This window comes from Centruroides sculpturatus, unplaced genomic scaffold (genome assembly GCF_000671375.1).
Source record: "Centruroides sculpturatus isolate CEXI.00-Female unplaced genomic scaffold, Cexi_2.0 scaffold777, whole genome shotgun sequence".
In the NCBI taxonomy this organism is placed as follows: Eukaryota; Metazoa; Arthropoda; class Arachnida; order Scorpiones; family Buthidae; genus Centruroides; species Centruroides sculpturatus.
This window is the reverse complement of record NW_019384982.1, coordinates 177596-200238: the sequence shown is the minus strand read 5'-3', so window position 1 is coordinate 200238 and position 22643 is coordinate 177596. Positions and strand designations below refer to the sequence as shown.

The 22643-nt window shown below is 44.4% G+C and overlaps 1 protein-coding gene across 1 annotated transcript; it reads right to left on the bottom strand.

The window, feature by feature from the left end:
* Positions 1-629: 629 nt before the first annotated feature.
* On the bottom strand, positions 630-2024 carry LOC111632806. Its single transcript, XM_023377332.1, has one exon. It carries the CDS (start codon positions 2022-2024, stop codon positions 630-632), a length of 1395 nt encoding a protein of 464 aa, XP_023233100.1.
* Between the last annotated feature and the right edge of the window lie 20619 nt (positions 2025-22643).

The window sequence follows — 22643 nt, the reverse complement described above, 5'->3', positions numbered from 1 at the left end:
AAAACGTTTATCGGATAACGCTACGGTTGTTTCTGGACAAAAGCCCGGATCTTGGTCCGAGTTCGATTCGCCGTCGTTGCGAACAACCGGGATTTAAATCAATTTGGCGAAAAATGCCCGGGTTAAGCCGGGGTATACATAATACATACATACATAATTATTTTATTAAGGTACTNTTTTAAAATAGTATGAAAATAATCAGTATCCATTTTTTCACGTATAGAAAATGTTCCATTAGGCATCAATCGGTATTTCAGTAAACTGTTTTTATGATCACCGATATACTTATTTTCGACTTTCAAGTATTTGAGCCATTTTCTGAAGGTCCATACATACATACATAATACATACATACATAATTATTTTATTAAGGTACTGATAAGTACATACCTTGGCCCCGCTTTTGGGATTACCAAGGAGAGAATACAATAATATATTATATACACTCATTTGATATTAAAAAGGACAATAATATTACATAATTTTAAGTTATCTAGGACGGCAGTATCACATGTATATGATAGTAGAGACGCGTGTAGGAGTCCATGGAGTTACATGGAGATAAAATAAGTGACTGAAAAGAGCAGCCAAAATGACACAGAACATAATAAGAAGAATGGTATGAGGAGTTAAAGGAAAGTTTGTTTGTTATTAATATAGCTGATTTGTTTGCTGATCCTTTCGAAGGCAGTATAGGTATTTTTTGTGGTCCATATGTCAGTTGGCCTGCAGGGCCAGTTGATGCCTTGCTCATGCAGGACGATTTGTAATTCAGTCCTTTCTCTTGCGAAGATAGGACAATGGAAGAGGTAGTGCAAAGATCCATCCTCTATGTCGCACGTTGGGCATAGCTTCGAAGTGCTATGGTGAAATCTCTCCAAGTAAGTAGCGTACCTGCCACGATTTGTTAGTATCTGGGAGTTATAATGGTTCGGGTTGTACCAATTATTTTCCAAAAATTCCTCAATATTAGGGATAAAAGTATAAGTAATATGGTCACTTTGTAGGTCCCACCTTGTCTGCCATTGTCGAATTGTATCCGTTCTTAGTATGTTATTGATTGTATGTCTACTAATCTTGCTGTATGCTATGGGCAGTGTGTCATCAACTGCCGCTTCCTTTGCGAGTAGGTCTGCTCTCTCATTTCCCCGTTCGCCATGATGGGCTTTGATCCATTGAATGTCATACCTGTTTGTAGAGAAATATATCATTTTCCTTATTGTTTCTGCTAATAGATGCAGATTACTGTTTTTGATCAGTTGTAGTGAGGAGAGTGAGTCAGTAAGGATCTTTATATTATGATTGTTATATGTAGAGTTAGTATAATCAATAGCCATCTTAATGGCCCACATCTCGGCCTGAAAGATATTGCAGTCGCTTTGTAGACGAAATTTGCAGTGTTTAATTTCCATATTGTTCTCGTATAAAACATAACTGCAGCCTACACAGTTGTCATGTTTAGAACCATCTGTGTAAATTTGTAAAGTATCGCCGTTAGCATGTATACCTTTGTCAAAGATAGTATTCCATGGTGGTAAGGTATTACTTATCTGTGAGGGCCATTCTACATCCTGATAGGTTATTTCACGAGTAGTCGTTATCATGTTATCACCTCTTTTAATCCTATAAAGCTTTTGTCTTTGAGTGATAATAAGGTCGAGTGGTGGTTTCCTGGTGATGATTTGCAAACAGGTATTGCTTGTGGTACGGTAAGCCTTGGAAATTAAGAGTAGGGCTCTTCTTTGAGACGATATCAGTTTTCTTTTAGGATGGACCTTGGCACTTGCCCATCCCCAAGTGCCACAGGCATAGGTAATTGTAGGTATGAGGATCCTGTCATATATAATAGATATAGTCTTGGATGTGAGTCCCCATTTTTGCTTCGCAATATGAGAAAAAGCCTGGCAGATAAGACCAGTTCGTCCTGTTATATAGTCAATGTGGCTGTCCCAGGACAGCCTGAAGTCCAAAACAACACCCAAGTATTTTATAGTTTTCTCCACTTTAATGGTGATCCCATTCATTTTTAAGAGGGGGGTCTTAGGTATAGATTGTTTTTTCTTGGCTTGTTAAATACAATAGACTTGGTTTTCTTGGTATTAAAATTGAGCTTATGTTGTTCACCCCACTTGTAAACATTGTGTAGAAGTGCGTTGCCTTTCGCTTCCAGTTCTGCTCTTGATCTGCCTTCTAAAAGCATAATAACGTCATCAGCATACGCTACGCAGTATGCTTGCCCAAAGTTGTTGTTCAGGAATTTGTCAAACATAACGTTCCATAGTAATGGTCCGCAGACAGATCCCTGTGGGCACCCTCTCGTTATATTCTTTTGAATTTTGTGAATGCCATATTGAAAAATGGCCTGCCTTTCCTGGAAGTAATCAATGAAGAGACTCAGCAGGTTTTTAGGGCAGTCGATGTTGCGAAGTTGATTTGTCACTAGGGGCCACCAGGCGCTGTCAAATGCCTTGGAAATATCAAGGCTGACCCCCAGGACATACTTGTTGTTTTTTAATAATTCCTGTATATATGATACTGTTTTGTCAATGGCATCCTCAGCCGACCTTTGCTGTCTGAAACCATATTGGGCGTTACTGAGGTATCCTTTGTTTTCTATGTGCCAATTGAGTCTTCTAGCGATGAGTTTCTCGAGTACCTTTCCCAAGATTGGCAGTAGTGAAATAGGCCTGCTCTCTACAGCTGACCCAGGCTTTGGCACAGGGATAACTTTGGCAGTTTTCCATGCAGTGGGGAAAATCGAGTTGTTGAGGCATGTATTGTATAGGTCCTTGAAGAAAGTAGGGATGATTTCCCATAATTTAATAGCCAGTTCGGCAGTAATGCCGTCTATGCCTGGAGCTTTTCGCCTACCAAGAGTGTTGAATGCCCAGTTTATTTCTTCCTCAGTAAAAGGTGGAGTATTTTCTGTGTTATTAAGACGGCTGAATTCAGAGCGAATTAGGTGTTGCCACTCAGAATCGAGGGCTGTATCATCATCCGGGCAGAAGTTATTTAGTTGGGTTGTCATGGCTTGAATCAGAGATGAAGCTTGATTATTTTCCTGTGTGTCTGTGAGGATTTTGGTCTTACGTAGTTTGTTACAGCACATCTTGGTAAGATAGCCCCACGGATTGTTTGAGGCTTTCGAGCAGTATTCCTGCCAGCTGCGCATTTTCTCCTTTTTGATTGTTTGTTTATATATTTTCTGACTATCAAGATATGCTTCCCTGTGTCGTATTCTTTCATTATTATTTTTACACCTTTGATATGTTTTCCTTAAGCTTCTTGTCCGACATCGTAGGTTGCTGAGTTCTGAGGTCCACCATGGCACACTTCTCTTGTTTGTTGATGTCTTTGGTATAGAGGTTTCGCATGCCTTATTGATTATATCTATAGCATTTTTAATTTGCTCTCTGGTGTTATGTTGGTTTCCTTCTAGATTTTCAGTTAGCTTGCTTTCCAATAGCTCTTTTAGATGGGTCCAATTGGCCCTATTAATAGCGAATTTTTGGTTAGGTGCCCAGATTATTTGTTCGTCACCGGTAGTAATAACCTCAAATGCGATATGTGCATGATCACTTAAGGACTCCTCCTCCAAGACCCTCCAGTTCACAATTCTCGTATAGTACCTCGAACTGCAAGCAGCGACATCAATCCAAGATTCTCCCCTAGCAGAGCAAAAAGTTGGAGGGGAGAAAGGATTATTGAGTATAAGAAGATCATTTTTATTAGTAAACTCCTCAAATTTCCTGCCCCTTTTATCAAGCCGATCACCTCCCCATGTAGGGGAATGGGCATTAAGATCACCTGCAATTATGATCTGTGCATCATGAAATGTGTTTAAAATATTTTGTAAGTTTTCCAAATAAGTGTCATTATCCATGTCACCTGGAAAGTATACATTAATAATGATCACCCGTTCATTATTGATTAATAATTCAGTAACCACAGTCCACTCATCGCTATGTTTTTTGTGGTGTAAGACAGGGAGATCAGTGTTAGCCACCAGAGTGGTTGCCCATGGGTAGTCGCTTGTACCCTGTAAAGTTGGGCAGAAAGTAGGTAAGCAGGTGGGAATATTGTTCCGGCAGTAGGGCTCTTGCAGTAACACCAAGTCATAATTGTGAAGTTGTTTGCTTAGGAAGGAAGCAGCGGAAATGCTTCTTTGAGTGTTACACTGTAGTAAGCGTATTTTCCGATTATTGTTCTTCTCCATAGTCGGTTTTTAGTATTATGCTATTCTTAATTCTTTGGTACATAGGACATTTGGTGTCACGTGCGTTATGATTAATTTCTTTTGCCTTTTCCGCCTTACAGTTGCAGCATACAGGTTGCACTTTTTGATTGGGACAGTCTCTATATGGGTGTGTCCCCATGCATTGACTACATATATACTCGGTTTGCACACATTGTTTAGCAGTGTGTCCATATTGGCAGCATTTAAAACACTGCAGGACCAGGCAGAAGTCCGCTATCCTGCAGCGTGACCAATTAAGGTTTATTTTTCCAAGACCTAGGAGAGAGCTTCGAACAGATGGACACACTTCGACTGTCCAGTTTTTATAAGAGGCATTTTTACTTCCCAACTGAAATTTTATCTTGAACTGTCTTATGAATTCCTCCTGTGAGTAATTATTTTGAACTACTTGATTTTGGTCGTAGATTTCATAAGGGAGTTCTTCCTTCGTTATTTCTTTCTGTATGGAATACAGGACCATGTGTGGCCAACGTTTTCTGGGAGTGTGTGCAGCAAGTTCAGGGACCCTTTCCTCAATGCACCGCTCTAAAGCTTTGGCATTACCGCATCCGCTCATCTCCACCGCCACTCCTCCTGCAATCTTTCGAATACGTTCAACTTTAATGTTTAATTCTGAGGGCCTAATCTCTTTTTGCATTATTGTTTTGACATTTTCACTGCTATTTTCTTCTTTATTCCTGCTATAGACCAGCAGGGTCTCCCGCTGGATAGCTGGTCTCAGAGTTGTTTGTTCTCTGGATTGACCTGCTTTAACTATAGTACTGTATAATGGAGTAGATATTGTTCCTTGTGTCATCTTGTCGTTAATATCATTTACCCTTTCTTGTATCGTAGTGACAGTTGTTGAGATATCCTTATTATTTTCTCTTATCACCTCTGCAATATCCCGCTTCAGTAGGTCTCTATTTTCTGTGTTGTCATAATTATTGTCAATAGCCTTTTTAACCTCATTCAAGTCATCCTTTATCCCTCCTATTGCATCTATGGTTTTATTTTCCAGATCTTGTACTATCTTAGTGAGTTCTTCCTTTTTCATGATTGAAGATATCTCCTCTTTGATTATTTTTGTGGAAGGTGTCTCCATCATAGTGCTTTCTGCTAGTCGAATTATTTTATTTATCCGATCCATCAGATATTTCCTGTGAGCTTTTGTCGACAACCTACCCTCGGTATTGTCCTCTATGTAGTTGTTGATCTCGTCGATAATCCTGGAGGATTTTTGTAGGAACTTTTCTATGTGGGAGCCTTTACCTTTTGCCATTTCCTTAGGCAGGAAGAGGAAGCCGAAAGCAGGCTTCCTACAGGAAGAGGAACCCGTCGAACAAAGCACTGCGTCTGCGCGAAACCAACGCCGAACGGCTAGAACCACGCCGACCGGCTAATCACCACGTGGAGGAGAAGAGCTTTGTTAACGGTATAGTTTATTCGGACTATATAACTCGTTAACCGTTTGCGTTAGCTGAACGAAAATTTAGTACGACAAAGATGAAAACCTAAAGCTGTCGAATACCAACCAAAGACGGCTCGATGGCTAAAGTGGGGCCCGATGGAGCCCGAACAAAAGCGAAAGTTACGGACGGCCGTAACTAATGAACTACCGAGTGGAATTCAAAAAGCCAATCACTCACGGAATCCTCGTTGATAGTCCTATACAGCAGTGTAATCCTTTCGTCAGTCAACCCTATATTCCCGATGATACGGCGATCGATATTCGGAGCACACATATAAGCATACATACACCGTCGCGACCATAGCGACCTCTCTAAGCCGGGGTATGGGAAATCGCTTAATCCCCGCAACCTTTTCGGCCGTTCCTAATAACGGAAGCTTTCTGGGCATTATCCCACCGAATACGACTTGGCCAACGACAGATTTTTCTAAGTAAATAAGCGTTTCCGCGTCGACCACGATATTAAAATTCGTATGGATCTAGCCACGCGCCGTTTTTCCAACGCACCCGCGGATAATCCGAGTCGTCGAGTACAAAGAAATCTATTTTTTATTAAATATAAGTCGCGACGACGATGGTAAAAGGGCGATTTACGGGTGGCGACGGATTTTGCCGCGGCCCGGGTCCGGTCCGGTGGCGTAAGTAACCGGGCGGAAACGACTAATAGAGCGATGGCCACTCGGTAAACGGATACGAGAATTTTTCCGCTTTCGTAGACGTCGCCTTCTAAGACGATTTATTCTTAAAAGTCTACCTTCCGTAGCCGATTCTCTCAAATTCTTATTTTTCGTCATTTAATGCAACCCCATCGAGCCGTACTACGCGACTGCGGTTTGTTTAAAAACTCAAACGGTTCCGATCGTTCGTCCATTCGTCGGGTTTCAGTTCCACCAGAGAAAAAAAGGCGCGTAAGGATAATTTCCAGTTACGTATTAATCTTTAATTACTGCCGGTTACGGGAAACGACATTTCCTCGGAAATACGTTCTTACTTAAATCTGTTGCGAAAACGACAACCACTTGATAGTAAACTGTTCCGTCGGCAGTTCGAGCATCTTCCTTAAAACGCCATACTCGAACGATACTATTTTTGCGCCAGAGATAAACGTTCCGTAAATAAAGGTTGGGCCGAGTGGCCACTCTCCGCGGCTTTCGGCGGATAGGAATGACCCGACCGGGCGGCTTGGCCGAAAACCGCGGCCGAATATCTCATATTTATGGAACGAAATCGTTTGGTCCGGCTGGGCATTTCGTATTTTTCAAATCCTAACGTTTAAATGGCGGTTAATTTATTTCACCTCCGATCGAATACGGTAGAATTTATCTCCTCCTTCGACTTTTATCAAACGAAAATCTATTTGTCGTTTTCGTCCTCGGCGGAATTCGGCAATCCGCTCTTACCCGCCTAACGATTTTCTCCGCCGGTCGCTCCGGATTAAGGCTGTTATACACGGTAAGGAAATCCTTTGAGGATTAACCGTGATTTTTTTTCTATCTATCCATTTTTAAATAAAAATAATTCTTTATACGTTGGGAGATATTTTAATAAGTTTTGTAAATTACTATGTTCGATCCAGCCAGTTATATCCGAGTTTTTTTCGTCTGTTAAGCACGTCCTTTGAGGATTTCCTTACCGTGTATACCAGCCTTTACGCGTTTGGCTACCGAGACGGCCAATTACCCCGGCCGGGGGTACCGTTTAAATATATTACGGACAGGTATTTTTTTTATTAAATTTAAGGGCGATGTAAGTCCTTACGTATATTTATCCAACTCGGAATTTTAGTAATTACCGTTATTAGCTTTTTTAACGAAAGAAGTAATAAAAATGAACGAAACAGTTCTTAATTAGTGTGACGGTAATCCAGGCGATTATTTCGATCGTAGCGCATTTTATGTTTACCGTCCTCGTTTAAATAACGTCGATATGTATAAAGAAATAACCAGGCGGCCGGGCAAAGGTGAGAAATGTCTATATTTTCGTCGGGTCGGCCGTTCTACTGAATATCGATATCTTCAAGGGAAACAATAAGGCGCTAAAATGTATTGGTAACTTCCGTATCATCGACAAATTTTGAAAATAACTTTCGTACCGCTACCAAACGTTTTAACGGACGTCTGTCCGGATTGTAGGAACCCCGACCCAGGGGGCCGGAACGTGGCCGGTGGGAAGACGGTCTCTTTATTGCGTAATAGATGCGGAGGACTAGGTCCGGGCCGCCGGTATTTAAATTGGAATAAAACGGTCGAAAGAAAAGGCTTCCTCCTTATGGCCATTCCGCGTGGCCGGAATTTTAAGGGGCTTTTTCCGGCCACCTTTTTACCCGCGACGTACGGGAAAAAGTCTTCCCGCTTAAACCGACGTCGTTAGTCCGGGGTTTAACTTTTCGTTTAAAACTCGAGCGTCGAACGAATAGAAGGGTTTGACCCGAAAGGAAGAGAACGAAGACCGGTCGAATTTCTTTTATCCGGCGTCGGGTAAAGTTTACCGGGAGGAGAAAAGGCGGAGAAGCTGGAAATTCGAGGCGTAAGAGTAGAGGAGAAGAGTCGTAATCGAATTACGACCCGGCGAGTGGTTAGGGGAGGAAGCGGAGCGGACGATATTAGAGCGTCCAATCTCCGGTTTGTCCGAGGACAACGAGGTCTTCTCCGCATTACCGTTCCTCCGTTAATCGGCCGAAGCACCGGGGACGACCCTCTTCCGCTCGGAAAGGACCTTCCTCGGAATAACAATGGCGTGGTTTACCCGATAAATTACTATTATCCCGGCCGTAAGAAGACTTTAAATCGCCAACCCGACGGTTCTTCCTCCCGATTTCGGAAGGTTTCGAAAGCCGCGGCCGGAGTCCGACGGTTCCGGATTAATTAATAGTTAATTGATTACGTAGGAAGGTGGGCATCGGGCGTCTCGTATGTAATTTTTAATCTTTCCGAATTATAAGCGCGTTTAGAGAAAATTGGAAATTTCCTTAAAAACAATTTCGATGGGTTTAACAACGTAATTTGCCATTCTCGTCGGTCTTATTATTTTTTCGTTTTATAAATCCGCCACTTCGTTTGTTTCCGGCAAATGTTTTTCGTAAATATTTCATTTTTCTGGGTAATAAAATAGGCGAGAGTGTCGGTAATAAAGGAAATTTTCGATTTTCCTTTAAAACCAATTACGACGGTCGTTATAAAAAAGCGGAACAAATCCCGCGAAATTGAAATTCTCGGGAGAAACGAGATCCGTCCGGATAATTCCCCCTTCCGTCGTTCTATCGTTTAAATTACCGAAAGGGAAGCGGCGGAATGTATTTATACCGGCTTTGTTTTTAGCGGGACGATAAGACCACGTCCCGCGATTAATTTTCCGTCAGAAACACGCCATCTGGAGCCGTGTCGGAGGAGGTTCTCTCCGTCGTGTTTCCTGCCTCTTAATGATGTCGGCTCTACCCAAATAATTAGGAACTCCGACTTTGCCCTAAAAAATCCCGTTTTTTCCACTCCGCGGTTTTTTCTTTCTTTCTTTCCGCCACGAAAAAGATTATTGGAAATATCTGGCTTTGGAAAGCGGATGGATGGGAGGGAAGCCGGGGAAAGGAGCAATTACCTCGGGTTTTACCTTTCTAGTCGGCGACAATGGCGCCACGCGCTAGAGATAGGCGGCGAACAATTACCGTTTCCTCCCTTCTCTAATCCTCGTAGGATTCTTTGGCGGCGGAAGTCGCTTCATCGTTATAACAAACGTGGCTTAATCGAACGTCCCGAGAAAAAAATGCCGACCTACACCAATTACGACATCGGCCGAAAAGTCTGGTCGAGAAAGAAAAGAAACGGAACGCTTTTCCCCGTCCGAGACAAAACTAAATCCCGGCCAACAATTACTTTCGGAAAGGACGCGCACTTGTTTTCCGAGATTTTCTCCGGTAATTGGAAAACGTCCCGGGAGTGGAATCGGCAAAATAAAGTACGTCTCGGAAATTACCCGGGCCCGTCCATTAACCGTTCGGCTCTCCTCCTCCTCGGCCAGGCGACGTTTTCGTAAACCGGAATTCGAAGAAACCTACCCGGGTAGGCGTCCGGACGGGTAATTGGTGGGGTCCGGCGATATTTCGTCGGGTGCTAAAAGGGGGCCGGCCGCTTTACTTAACGCCGCACGAAGAACAAAAGGAATTTAATTACCGCCGTTATCGTCGACCCCACCTTCTACCGGGATAATTTAAAACGGTTCACCCGTCGCATCCTCGACCGATTCTTCTTTCCCGCTAATTATACCCCCGGCGTAGTCTATTGTATTTAACAAGCCAAGAAAAAACAATCTATACCTAAGACCCCCCTCTTAAAAATGAATGGGATCACCATTAAAGTGGAGAAAACTATAAAATACTTGGGTGTTGTTTTGGACTTCAGGCTGTCCTGGGACAGCCACATTGACTATATAACAGGACGAACTGGTCTTATCTGCCAGGCTTTTTCTCATATTGCGAAGCAAAAATGGGGACTCACATCCAAGACTATATCTATTATATATGACAGGATCCTCATACCTACAATTACCTATGCCTGTGGCACTTGGGGATGGGCAAGTGCCAAGGTCCATCCTAAAAGAAAACTGATANAATTACGACGCGCCGTTAGAAATAAAAATAGAGGAAAACCCGACGGTACCTTTATCGATCGACGCTGGTATAATTAATATTCGTTACTTTTTAGCCGATTGTAGATAATATTTAAAAAGAAATTTCGAATTTCCGCCGACGAAACGGAGAATTGGGGGATTACCCGCGGAATATCCGAAAATGCGGTTATGGCGGATTCTCCGAAGATGGCGGATGGGCCTTAATACGTTACCGTATAAAAGTATTGTATTTTCCGTATTATATCCGCCAAAAACCACCAGCGTTTTACGAATATTTTAAAGCAAATTTTCTTATAAAAAGGATTTGATTTATAAGTGGAAACTTCCAGATATAGGCCCTACTCTGACCACAAAATTCCGGATGCCACCGACGTTATTTATTAACCATCTTAGTTGTTGGGAAAAAACGCTGGCGCTGGGATATTAAAAGTAAAATAGCGGGAAGGGGTCTTTCGATTTTAAAGAATTAAATTTCCGAATAGGATTTTTCTCTTTATAAACGTTAAACCAATTTTCCAATTTGACGTTTAATTAGTGGCGATTAGTCGTTAACGTTTACGTCGGACCATAAACCCCCGAACGTTAATAAACGTCCGATTTCGCCGGGATTTTCATTTTTCTAAATATCGGGTTAGAAAATAAATTAAAATAACAAATGGAAAATCTATAGGCGTTTTTATTCCCCGGACGGAATTTTACATTTTTCCCAGATTTCCGACAAAGTATATCCCCAAACTGGAAATATTTTTGCTAGAAAGTGGTAACGCTTCCGGAGGCGAAACCCTTTTCTGACATCTAATGCTAGATATTACCGCATCCATCACCCGCGGAATCTCTCGTCGGCCGATTGCCGCGGTCCGGTCGGTGGCGTTCGGCATCCTCCCCTCCACCCGGCCAAATCCTCCGCCCAATAATTTCCATCTTAGAACAAAGACCGGCTTATCCCCGGAGAAATCCCTTTTTACCTCCGACCAGTCTCCGGCGCGCCTGGCGCTTTTTAATTACCGCTAAGAATTCTCTTCTTTCTTCGGCTACAAATTATCTCCGGATGCCAATTTATTTCTTGCCGCCAGGTATCCACCCACCTTGGCCGGAAATAGGCAAAACTTATTAAATTTAACGATATTTAATTAATTAGATACAATTTTAAAATAAAAGCCGGCTCCGAAACCAATCTTTCCCCTCTCGATACTTCGGGAGTAGACGATACCGTATCCGGAGAATTACGTAGCGGGGATGCTAAATAAATAAGAAAAAAAGCTTAACGAAAAGACGAGGATTAAGTAGACGGAGCGGTAATTAATTCGTAGGTAATCTTCGAATCGTAAATAGGACGCGACGGAAAGAAGGAAAGAAAGAAAGAAACGGTGGGCGAAGACGTTCGAATAGAAGCGGAAGAGTACGGGCGATAAGGCCCCAGTCCGGCGGTGGGAGGAGAATAGCGGAAGAGAGATATTTCCCGGGTCCGGAGCCGGACGCGACGGCCAGAGAAGGCATCCGATTTAAATAGAAAATCCTAACCGGGAAAAGTCTTCGGACCATTTATATTCCTAGGAGGGGGCGGGCGAGACGCTTTCTTTATTAGTCGAATCGACCATAAATATCCCGTCGGAAGCGGACCCGGCGTTTTTTTTACTTCTTGAATACAAAGTAACGTCGGTCGGNCGATTCGTTCTCTCCTTCCGGAAATTGGGCGCGGGCGGCGTTAAGCGGTACTTTTCTATTTCGGCAGCGGCGATCGGCGCCTAGGTTAAGAGGTGGACCGACAAAAATGCCTTATTTCGAATTTTCCACGGCCAAAATCCCTCCCGGCCGTTTTTCCCCGATCGACTAACCGCTTATTTTCGCCGGGAATTCCCGCCACGCGCGTTTAAACGGTAAAATCCGGAACTTCTTCGGCGGTGATTTCGAACCCGCCGTGGGAACGGGAAGGGAATGGGCGGAGGAGCGCCTTGTAATTGGTCGATTGCCGGAGGGGAAGAGGCGCGTTTCTCGGGCGGGCGCGAATTTAATCGGATGTTCCACGCGAACGACGCATTTGTCTCGGCTGGCGGAAGCGGCGAGTAACCGCGCTAACGGCCGACGTTTCCGCTAATGTGGGTTATTTATTCGCCTCCGCTCTTTTCTTTTTCCTCTGGCAACCTTGTAAATATCGTTAAGGCCGTCCCCATTCAATTAAATTCTTTTCCGCAGCGAAGAAACGGCTTTCTCCTCCCCCTTATTTATTTATATTTTTCGTTTACTTTGGAAATCGTAACGGTTAATTCGCTCCGGTTTTATGGAAAATAAACGCCGTCCAATGTCTACCCCTATTTCCCCCGCCCTCTTTTTCTACGTTTTTCCAGATATTTTTCGCCGCCATTATCGAATGACCTTCCGAGAATTTTTTCCCGATTAAAAAAGGAAGTTTTACGACTTAGGCGTGACACTTTCCGTAGATTAAATATCGATTAAATAATTAGGCGAAAAGTTAACTAAACTTTATTTATAAATTTAAAAAAAACTGCCATTTCTTTTTCTCGCCGAAGGGAGAGAAACAAATTATTCTATTAGGAAGAAACCGGTTAATTTTATTCCTCTTGTTACGTCCGTTCCCGGGGAAGCGGGTGACGGACCGGAATTTTGTCACCGTCGTCGCTAAAATATTTCCGTTTCGTCCCGACCAAGAACGGCGGTTACGCGACGTTCTGGGTGGTTATTTCGCTCCGTATTAAAAACCCGTGGCCACGAATCTGCACTTTTTCTCGGCGGTTGCTTCGATTATTTCGGTCGATTTTTTCAGAAAGTATCGAGCGCCCGGCTTTTCCGTTTTTCTCTTCTCGGATCGATGGTAAGGCGAAAAAAGGTATAATGTAAAACGCGTAAAACTTTCACGCGCGGCGCGAAAGTACGGCGATTTGGAAAAGGAATAAAATATTTGGCCGCTATTTACCTGGACGGAAACGGTTGTCTTTGCACGGCAGCGGCCGCCGTCGATTTTATAATCATTCTCGGGTATTTTATCTCGGCTAAAATTTCTTCTCTCGTACGGTCTACCCGTAAAAACGTTGGACTTTAATCGGCCCGGGTTAAGTTATAATATTGGTTAAAACTTATAACCGCAGTTATCTTTTATCGGCTTTTTTAATTATTACGTCACCGGGGAGTTATCGGACGGTAAAAATAAAGAACGTTTATTTGTACCCAGGTAAGTAGGCGTTTACCGCCGGTGATCGTATATTACCGTGGACGGGCACCGATGGTTTTATCCGGACCGACTAATATCGTCCCGGATATTAATTTAAATAAATAATAGAAAATATGTAGGAAAAGATGGAATTTATTTGGCTTTTCATTTATCAGAAAGGCGAAGAGCTTTATGAATTTTTTAAGATGTTTTCCATTTTGGAAATCGTACTTCTCCCTCCGGTTTCCGCTAAGCATTTTATATTTATTATTTTCCCGCAGTTTGACGTAGAAACTCTCTGGGAGTTCGACGCGACCACATAACGAACGATTCTATTTTTACCCGCCTTGTCGGCCCAACGAAAAATACTTGGGTTCCGCGGCCCGGCCCGAAACCCGGGTAAAAAGACAACCGATTAAATCGTTAGAAATTTTGACGTCGACGTCTTGGCTCCGTTTTATTTTCGTCGGAGTTTTCTTTCGTTTTCCGATATCCTTTCGAGACGTAAAAGTATCTTTACCCCGTCCGTCGACGAATAGGCCGTAATCCGTCCGGATTACGGGAAACTCGTAATTCCCAGCTACCAGCGTAAAACGAATTTTCCTAACGCGTAATTGGCTTCTGGCTGGGTAGCGACGGAGGTTACGTCCGTGGGCGAAGGACGAGAATTCGTCCAATTACCGTAGGTAGAGCCGACGATAAAAAAATACAGCCAACGATAGGAATGGCGCCCTTCGTTACTCGTATTAATTCCGCCGAGTGGACTCCGAACGTCGGACCACGCGCTCCACCCGGGCAAATATTCTCTGGGAATTGTGGCTAGGGCGGAAGGGGCGGCGCCATTTTTAGGCAGTCGTAAGTCTTCCGAGAAACGTTCGATTTATAATTTATGGAGAGCGGAATCCTTCCGGGGGAATTTACTAATTACGCGCTTTTCTGGCTTCCGCTTCCCACCCCGGTTGGTTAAAAACGATTTTTGGATCAAACCGAGAGATTCGATTCCGGGTTTTATCTTCCGACGTCGACTAATTAAAGTAAAACGAAAATTCTCCAAGTAGTTACCCGGACCGGCGATAGCGAACTTTTCGATAAATTTAAATTTTAATCTTTCCAGATAAGAAAGGAGATTGATGGGCTGGGCGTTTTTTATCCTCATTTTTCGCAAGACTTAGGCGGTAAAAAATGCGCTGGCCAACTCCGACGGACAAAACTTACCTTTTAGACGATCGAATCTCCGGTCGTTCCGCTGTTTAAATTAGCGCTCGACCCGGGCGTAAATCTACTGGAAAACGGAACCGGAAGTAGCCTTAAGCCGTCCGAGGACCAAGGTCGAATATCGTTAATTAAAATAGCGATTGCGGAAATTTAAATTTAAAGAAAAGCTCGGAGTGGCGATTCTATCGGATGGAAGCGCGTCGATCTCTCCAAGACGGTTAAAATACTTTAACTTTTCCGTCTAAAATATATTCTGGACGGCCGACAAATCGCCCGGACGTGGAAGCGACGGAGGACACGTCGACGGCTAACGAAAGGAGCCCAGGCGATCGTGCTTCTTCCTTTATTATCCAGTTAAACGTCGACACTAAAAGCTTTTCTCGCCCCTTCCTAATGGAATATTAATAATGCGCGGCCGCGGTTGGAATTTTCGCCGTTTCCGGCCATTTAAGTCCGTTAAGAAAGGTCGTTCTTTTATAGTTTTCCCCAGCATCTGCGCCCATCGTAATATCCGACGTAGGAAGAAAGAGTGGTAGAAAAGCTCTTTTCCCGCGCCTAACTGGAAATAACGCCCGGTCGCCGACGACCGGGGGCTTTAAATTTGACAAAAATACCAGGCGAGAATTTAATGCCGTTCGGAGGCCGAGGGAAAAAAGGGAATTGGTGAGAAAATGGCGGAGACGAAACGATAAATTAAAATCTTTAACAATAAAACATTTTTACTGCTGGCTCGATTTCTGCCGAGAAGTTAACGACGGACTCTTAATTGATGTACCGTACAGTACGTCGATTGTCGGTAACGTTTTAATAATCTACGCTCCTTCGAAAACCTTCGGCAAATAATCGGTTTAAATTTCGTCCTCTTTTCCAGGAAATGCGTTAAATCCTTAGAAAATAATTGGACGATAATTTGACAGAAACGGAAAGAGGAAGAAAATCCACCGAAATTACGTCTCGTGTGGCCAAAGTTGGAACATTTCCTATCTCGTTTTCAACCTTTCGCTTGTTTTTCGAACCTCGATCCAATAATGTTCGTAAGTTAATGGCTTTGGTTGGCTTTAGTAGCGAGAAGTCGGCTTAGCAAATTTCTGTCTACGGTTGTAGAAAAACAGTCGACCAACAACTGGTAACAAATTAAAAGTAGGGATTAGCATTTTAAACGAACGAGTGGGGATATTGCGAATTTCTCGTCTTTTCCTGCGGTGTTCTGTACTACGGAAGGTCGGTTCCGGAACCAGCGAATAAATTATCTCGACGTCTGACGTACGGCATCCGGAAGAGAATCGTTGTCGGTAGTGTTCGACAGTCGGTAGTGTCCGCAGTCTCAAACGTATTCGTTTTCGCTTTATCTCGTGTCCGCCGCCATTCTTCGCCTCGTTTCTTTACGGACCGATCGTTTCGGTTCGTCCTTTAACTTACGAATTAAAACAAATCGGTTCTCTTAGGTGCGATGCGAATGGCGAAGTTGGTCTCGATTTTACTCGTTACTCCGCCAGATCTATTTATATCAATACTAACTATTTCCGAGTATCGTTTGAATTCCATTCGTCGTTTACCTAAAAAAATTCGTATATTATTTCTGTTATAAAATGTTCCTTCCCGTTGGCACCCGTTCTTTCTTACGATTTTCCACTTTCGAATTTCTGAATTTTCTCTAGCTTTTCGGTTTTACCGTCGCTTCGTCCGTACGTCGTCGTCCGGATACGTCGGGCCCCGTCCCCCGTAACGGGCTAGCTAAAAGAGGCCCTCTTAATGCCCCCGGGACGGAAAGAGTTAAAAATAATAATAATAACGTCCGGGCCAGGCATTCGTTCTTCCGGCGTAATCTCCGGTAGTTTTGGCTAAGATAATTAAGAGCGTTAACGTAATTCGAGCAGATTTTCGATAAGTATCGTATTCGACGTATCAAATTTTTACTTTTTTCCACGTCTGTTTAGAATACCCAAAAAGGTGCGCTTTTAATTTTGCCAACAGTTAATCAAATATCTGGTACTTTACTTTGTTTATCGCATGGGTTTCGGTCGTTTTATCTTCGGCATTTAATTCCCGCTATTGTTTAAAGCGTTTTCTTTTTCTCATCGATTTTCCTTTCGTACTTATCTCCTTTCCTTAGACGCGCCGTATCTCCGGCCATTTCTCTCGCCACCGCCCGACGTCGTTTGTGTCCAATTCCCATTTCCAATTACTTGTATCTCTATTTTCTGTCAGAAGCGTCTTTGTCGTCGACTTCCGTCACTCCATTCTTTCTCTCTTTCCACAGTTCTTTGCCGTTTCGAGCGCTCCGCCGTCGCCGACGGAATCGCTTTATCCTTCTTCTTTTCGCTTCCCTTTCCCCTTCCGCCATCCGAACGTTGGGCGCTAATTTCCCACGCGCCAGTCGTTTCGGGAACAACCGTTCCATTAATAAAATTTCTTCCAACGTAAAAGACCCGCCGCCCTGGTCGTCCTCTTTAGCTTTTCGTTCAATTTTTATGGCGCAAATTTAGGCGCCAAATGGAAACGGGCGAAATTATTATTCGGTGAACAATTAAGCTTTATCCCGCAATTTAAATTTTTTAATTTGGGGCGATTCCCGCGCCAATCTCGCTTCCGAACGGAAGTAATTTTCTTCCGGATAAACATTCGTCGGCCGATATACGCGCGCTTTTCCAACCAAACATTTTGGCCAGGTTTAATTATTTAACCGACGACGGTTAAAGCGGCGAAAACTATAATTAATCCCGATTTTAATTAAAATGGCGCGATTTAAAGCGGAAAAGTTTTATTAAAAGTCCCGTCGGCGGTTATTAAAACGTAACCGTTTTTAATTAGGCGCGGGGGAGGAAGAGAGACATTTGCCGTTTGCTCTTTAGACGCGTGGGTAATGGCGGGCAGTTTGGTAAAAGAAGATAAGTTATAATCTTTTTATCGAAAATATCGCGCTTTTCCACCCTCATAAATAGCGCTTATCGTTTTTTAAATTTTCGGTCGGCCCAACGCGGACGATAAAAACGGCGATAAATCTTTTTCAATTAACGACGAGAGTCCGAAGCGTTACTTTGCCCAAATAATACTCGTAATACGGCATTATCTGCCGAGGCTTTTTTCTCCCGCCGAAAACATTTCTATCGTCGGCGAAAATAACTTCCCTTTCCAATCGGACGTTACCTTTTTATTTTTACTCCACTCGTTCCGTTTCTTATTTTAGCAGGCGTTTGTCCATCTTTACCCCCTCCTTCTCCGCGTAACAATTGCGGCTTCGTCTAGGTAAAGGCCGCCGACTTTTCCCATTTGAAATACCAACCCCCGAATGTCTACCCAAACGGTATAACCGAATGAACTACGAAAAAGTAATTTGTTTGGAACCCGGCCCCGGAAAGAAATTCCTCGGAATACCGGCGTCGGGCGTACGGCGGTGGCCGGAAGAACGGGGGGAGTTTTCGTCCGACACTAGCGTCGCTTTTCGGTCGGAAATAATTTAAATACGACTTTAAACGGACGAGTTAAACTCGGCCGCCGGAAGAATTGCCGCCCCCACCGAAATGTAACGCCCTTTCGGCATAAACCGAAAGAAGTGGCCCCCTAATCCCTTCCGCCGTTCTCCGTTTCTCGTCCGCGCTCAGCCAACGTCTCGTTTTTAATTAATTTTGCTATTCCGGATTGAGAAATTGGCTTTTTTCGCCGTCCACCGTCGGCCACCGGGCGGCGTTCCGACCTAGAAAGACCCCGAGCGCCGGGAACTCGAACCCTCCCGACCAAACCGGAAGTAAATAACCCGGAGGGCGCGGACGGGGGAAGCGGCCGTCGAGAGAAAGAATGGTTTCGGAATTTACGAGAAAGGCGCGCTAAAGAGCGGGTTTTTAGCCCCGAGTCGGAAAGAATTTTTAAAGTCGGCTGGCGTTGGCGGGTTTCCGTCCCGACCGAGAGAATCGGGAAGAAAGGCGGGAAATTAATCGATAGGGAATCGAAGACGGAAGCTTTTCGGGGGGCGGGCCGAGGAAATGGCGCCTCGCCTAGCGAAAAAGAAGGCGGAGGCAATAAAGTAAGTGGCCGGGCGAGGAATCGTCTTTACGGAATCGTTAATCGTGGTTATGGCGTTTATCGTCGAACCTATCTCGGAAATTCGATTTAACTCGAACAATCGGAACCGACTCGTTTTCTTCCACCCGTTGTTAGCGGTCGCCGTCGGTATAATTGGCAGGAAAAAAAGAGGAAGGACGGAAATTTCTAGCCTCTCGGCCCATAACCCGGGAATTTCTCCCCAACGTCCTCTTTCCACTCCTTTAAATGCCGACGGAAGAATTCCCGGCCAAAAGGATCGTTCCCGTAAATGGGAGCGCGGCGGCTATTTATCCCGGCCCGGAAAAACTTAATTTCCCCACCCACCGTTACGTTTTTCTCTTACTTCCCGCCAATTACCTCCGGCGCTTCCGGTGGGCCATTCCGACGAATTGTCGGCCCGGAAATTTCCTTCCGTAAAGATCGATTCGGCACCTTCCTATTCGCCTCCGCTCCGACCGCCGTCGGTCGAACCCTTCCGGCACCTCCCGCGTTAACCGTGGAAAACGGGCCGGAAACCGGGTAAAGACGAGTTTATTCCCTTTAACGAATGTTCCGTTAAATAGGCGGCCGCGCCCGGGCCAGAAAGTAAATTGGCGCCCCGTTAAACCGTCACCGGTCCCGGACTCCGCGTTCGGTAAAACGAAAAGGTAATTTTTTGGTGTTTCGGGAGCGCGTATTTTCCGGGACCCGCTGGATAAACCCGCTTAAGAAGCGCGCCCGTGGAATCAAATAGCGAAAAGTGTTATTCCGGCGAAAGAAGAATATTTTTGAACTTTACTCTTTTGTAAGATAATGGGAAAATCGTCGTGGCAACGAAACCAGGCATTCGGTTTATTAAATGGAAATCCGGAAAGATCGTCACCCGAAAGATACAGATACAGATACAGATATTTTATTGATCAGATACCAACAGGTACATGTCCGGCACCGTAAAAAACATAACCGGATAAAGCGCGACATTACTGAGAAAGTGATTACTGGTCGAACAGTTTGAGTGTACACGCGTACATTTACAGGAATACAGTAGTATAAAATTATACAGGAGTACAAAAGAAAGTTATACATGGAATACAAAATAAACACTATACAGGAATTACTTATATTATATGAAAATACAATAATTGCCACATTGTACAGGAGTTTAGGAGTACAAATAGAGTTCAGTAGACGGAATACATAAATGATATTACATTTTGCAGAGATATTTTAATATAAGCATAATACTAGAGTACAGATAATATATACACTAATAATTACATAGCCACGGTTGAACACTTAAAGTATTTGACAATAAGCGTGTTGAAAGCCTCATAGGTGTCCTTGTGTTTGAAGATCTCGTAGCAGTCATTAGGCCAGGACTTGCCGTGGGCCTCTAGAACGATTTTGAGGTGTAGCCTCTCCAGCTCTAGGGCAGGACACTCGAAGAGGTAGTGTGAAGAACTGTCCACGACTCCGCATAATGAACAGTTAGGGTTAGGGGTGTTGTGGAACCTCGCCAGATAAGAGTGGAATCCTCCGTGGTTGGTGAGGAATTGGCTCATGCGTTGATTAGGGCAGTACCACTTGCTGTTAATGAAATTTCTGATGGCTGGAATAAGTCTATGTGTGGTGGGATGCCTCCTCTCATCCCAGTCCCGTTGCCAGGAGGTGAGTAGATGGTCCTTCAGGATGAGTTTGATGGAGTGGATGCTAAGTTTGTTGTAGGCCACAGGGAGGTCGTGGTCAGAGCTGGCGGACTTGGCAAGGGCATCCGCCCTCTCGTTGCCGAGCGTTCCCTGGTGGGCTCTGGTCCAACGGATGTAGTAGGAGTTATTGGAGGCAGAAATATTGTTCTGGATGTCATAGGCAATGGGATGGTGCGAGTGATTCTGGAGAAGTGTAATGGAAGATAAGCTGTCTGAAATGATCGCCACGGTGGAGTTGGAGTAGTTGGCAGAGGACCAGGCCACTGCTCTACTGATGGCAAACAGCTCTGCTTGAAGAATGGTGCAATGGGCACCGAGCCTATGGCGTTCGGAGGCTATTTCCGTGTTGTTGTGGTATGCGACTAAGCCACACCCGACGTTGAGGTCAGCTTTCGAGCCGTCGGTGTAAATCTCCAAGTCGGCGTGGTTAGGTTGATAGAAGTTAATCGTGATGGGGAGAGCGAGGTGCCTGGAGCTGGCAAGAGGGATGCTGCTCTCGAGGTCCCTGCTGTTGATAATGAGGTCGTCCACCCGAAAGAGACGGCGATTAATCCATCTTCTTTACCTCCGCACTTTCGAAAGCGCAATCGGCCCTTCCCACCGAAATGCCGGAAGAGAATGGCGGCCTTTCGCCCGGACGTGGCGCTTGGCGTCCGAATACGGGAATTAATTACGCCAAAGATATCACTGGAAATGGAAGGCGGGCGTATAATTGCCCGCTGGAAATACGGTAAAAAGTCGGGAGAAATTATCGAAAGTTTCGTTTAATTATCTCTTATCGTTTCCAATTTTATCGCCCGTCGTTTACTCGGAGAATTCGTCGCTCCGCCCGAGACATTAGCCTAACGGCTCTTCCGGGTGGAGCGGCGCGGTTACCTGGCTACGTACAGTATTTCTAACTTGGAATTTCGAAAGTAGACGGCCGCCGGTCCGAAAACCCCTCCCCGGACGTTAAATTCCGGCCGTAGAAATTGGAAGAAAACGCCAATTCCGCCGACTTTTTTGGTGGGTGCCGGCAATTTCTCTTCTTAACGGGTGTTTACCGTAATAATTTTCGCTTCCGACGAAAGCGTAACGTAGTTGTCCATCTTGGCTCCGCCGTCCGCATCCGTAAATTTGATGCGAGGTGGCGGAAAACGTTTTCGTTGCAAATGTAATTACGGTCCGAGGAATTCCTTACGTCTACGTCAGCCACGAGATTATCTGGAGAAATATTTCTTCTCCGAAACTACGCGGAATTGTTTCTAACTTTTTGAAATTTTATTTTCTGCCCAAACAACCGACGCGATTATTTACGCACGCGCGCTCTCTCCCACCTCGCATTTATCATTTAATTCGTTTAATTCGCTGGTAGACGTTTCGTCTGGAATAACGTTTCCTCTCGCCGGTCATTAGAATTTATCCCCCGAAAAACTCGTCTGGCATTCGTACCTCGGCTCTCCATCCCTATTAAAATTTCATCCTTGGTAAAATGGCCGGCCGTTAGACTTTTTCCGCTTACGTTCTCCTTTAAATAAACGCGAATAAGTTTAATCGCGGTGGCGTTTATTTATTTTGGAAGATTTTTCTGGCTTAAATTCGACGGTTTCCACTCGTCGTCTTATTTACTTTCGTCTACTCGTCCCGTCGAATGGGTTTTCTCCCAGAAAAGAATTAAAATTCTATGGAAAAAGGCGATAAAATCGAGAACGGGCGGCGGGGTCTTTAATCGGGCCGCGAGAAGGAAGGAGGTGTCTTATAGACGGGCCGAGGTCCGCCGGGAAGTGGTACTCGTTTCCCGCCAAAATCCATATCGGCGAAAAAAAATCGACCGAAAGAGAGGAGTAAATATTTTGAGTAAATAGGCCGGAAGAGTCTTCGATCTTAATTAAAGGAGCGGAAAAATTTAATTTCGACGGCTAAGAGACGAGGTAAACTGGATTAGAGTCCGGAAAACGTCGAAGGAAAAATATTCTATCGACGATAATTAACCGGGCAACGTTTCTAAGGTGTAACGCCGCCCGCCATCGACCCGCAACGGAAGATTCTACGGTTAAATGGGAAAAACTTTAATTAATGTCGGTGCATGGGACCGGCGGCGGGAGGCGGACGTCCTAGATTAATAAACCCGCCATTCCCGGGGGAGAGGGCCAAGAGACCGTCCCGAAATTAAATTCGGACGAATCCGACGTCGGATAATAAAAAAAGATAAATTCCCGAAAAGGCTGG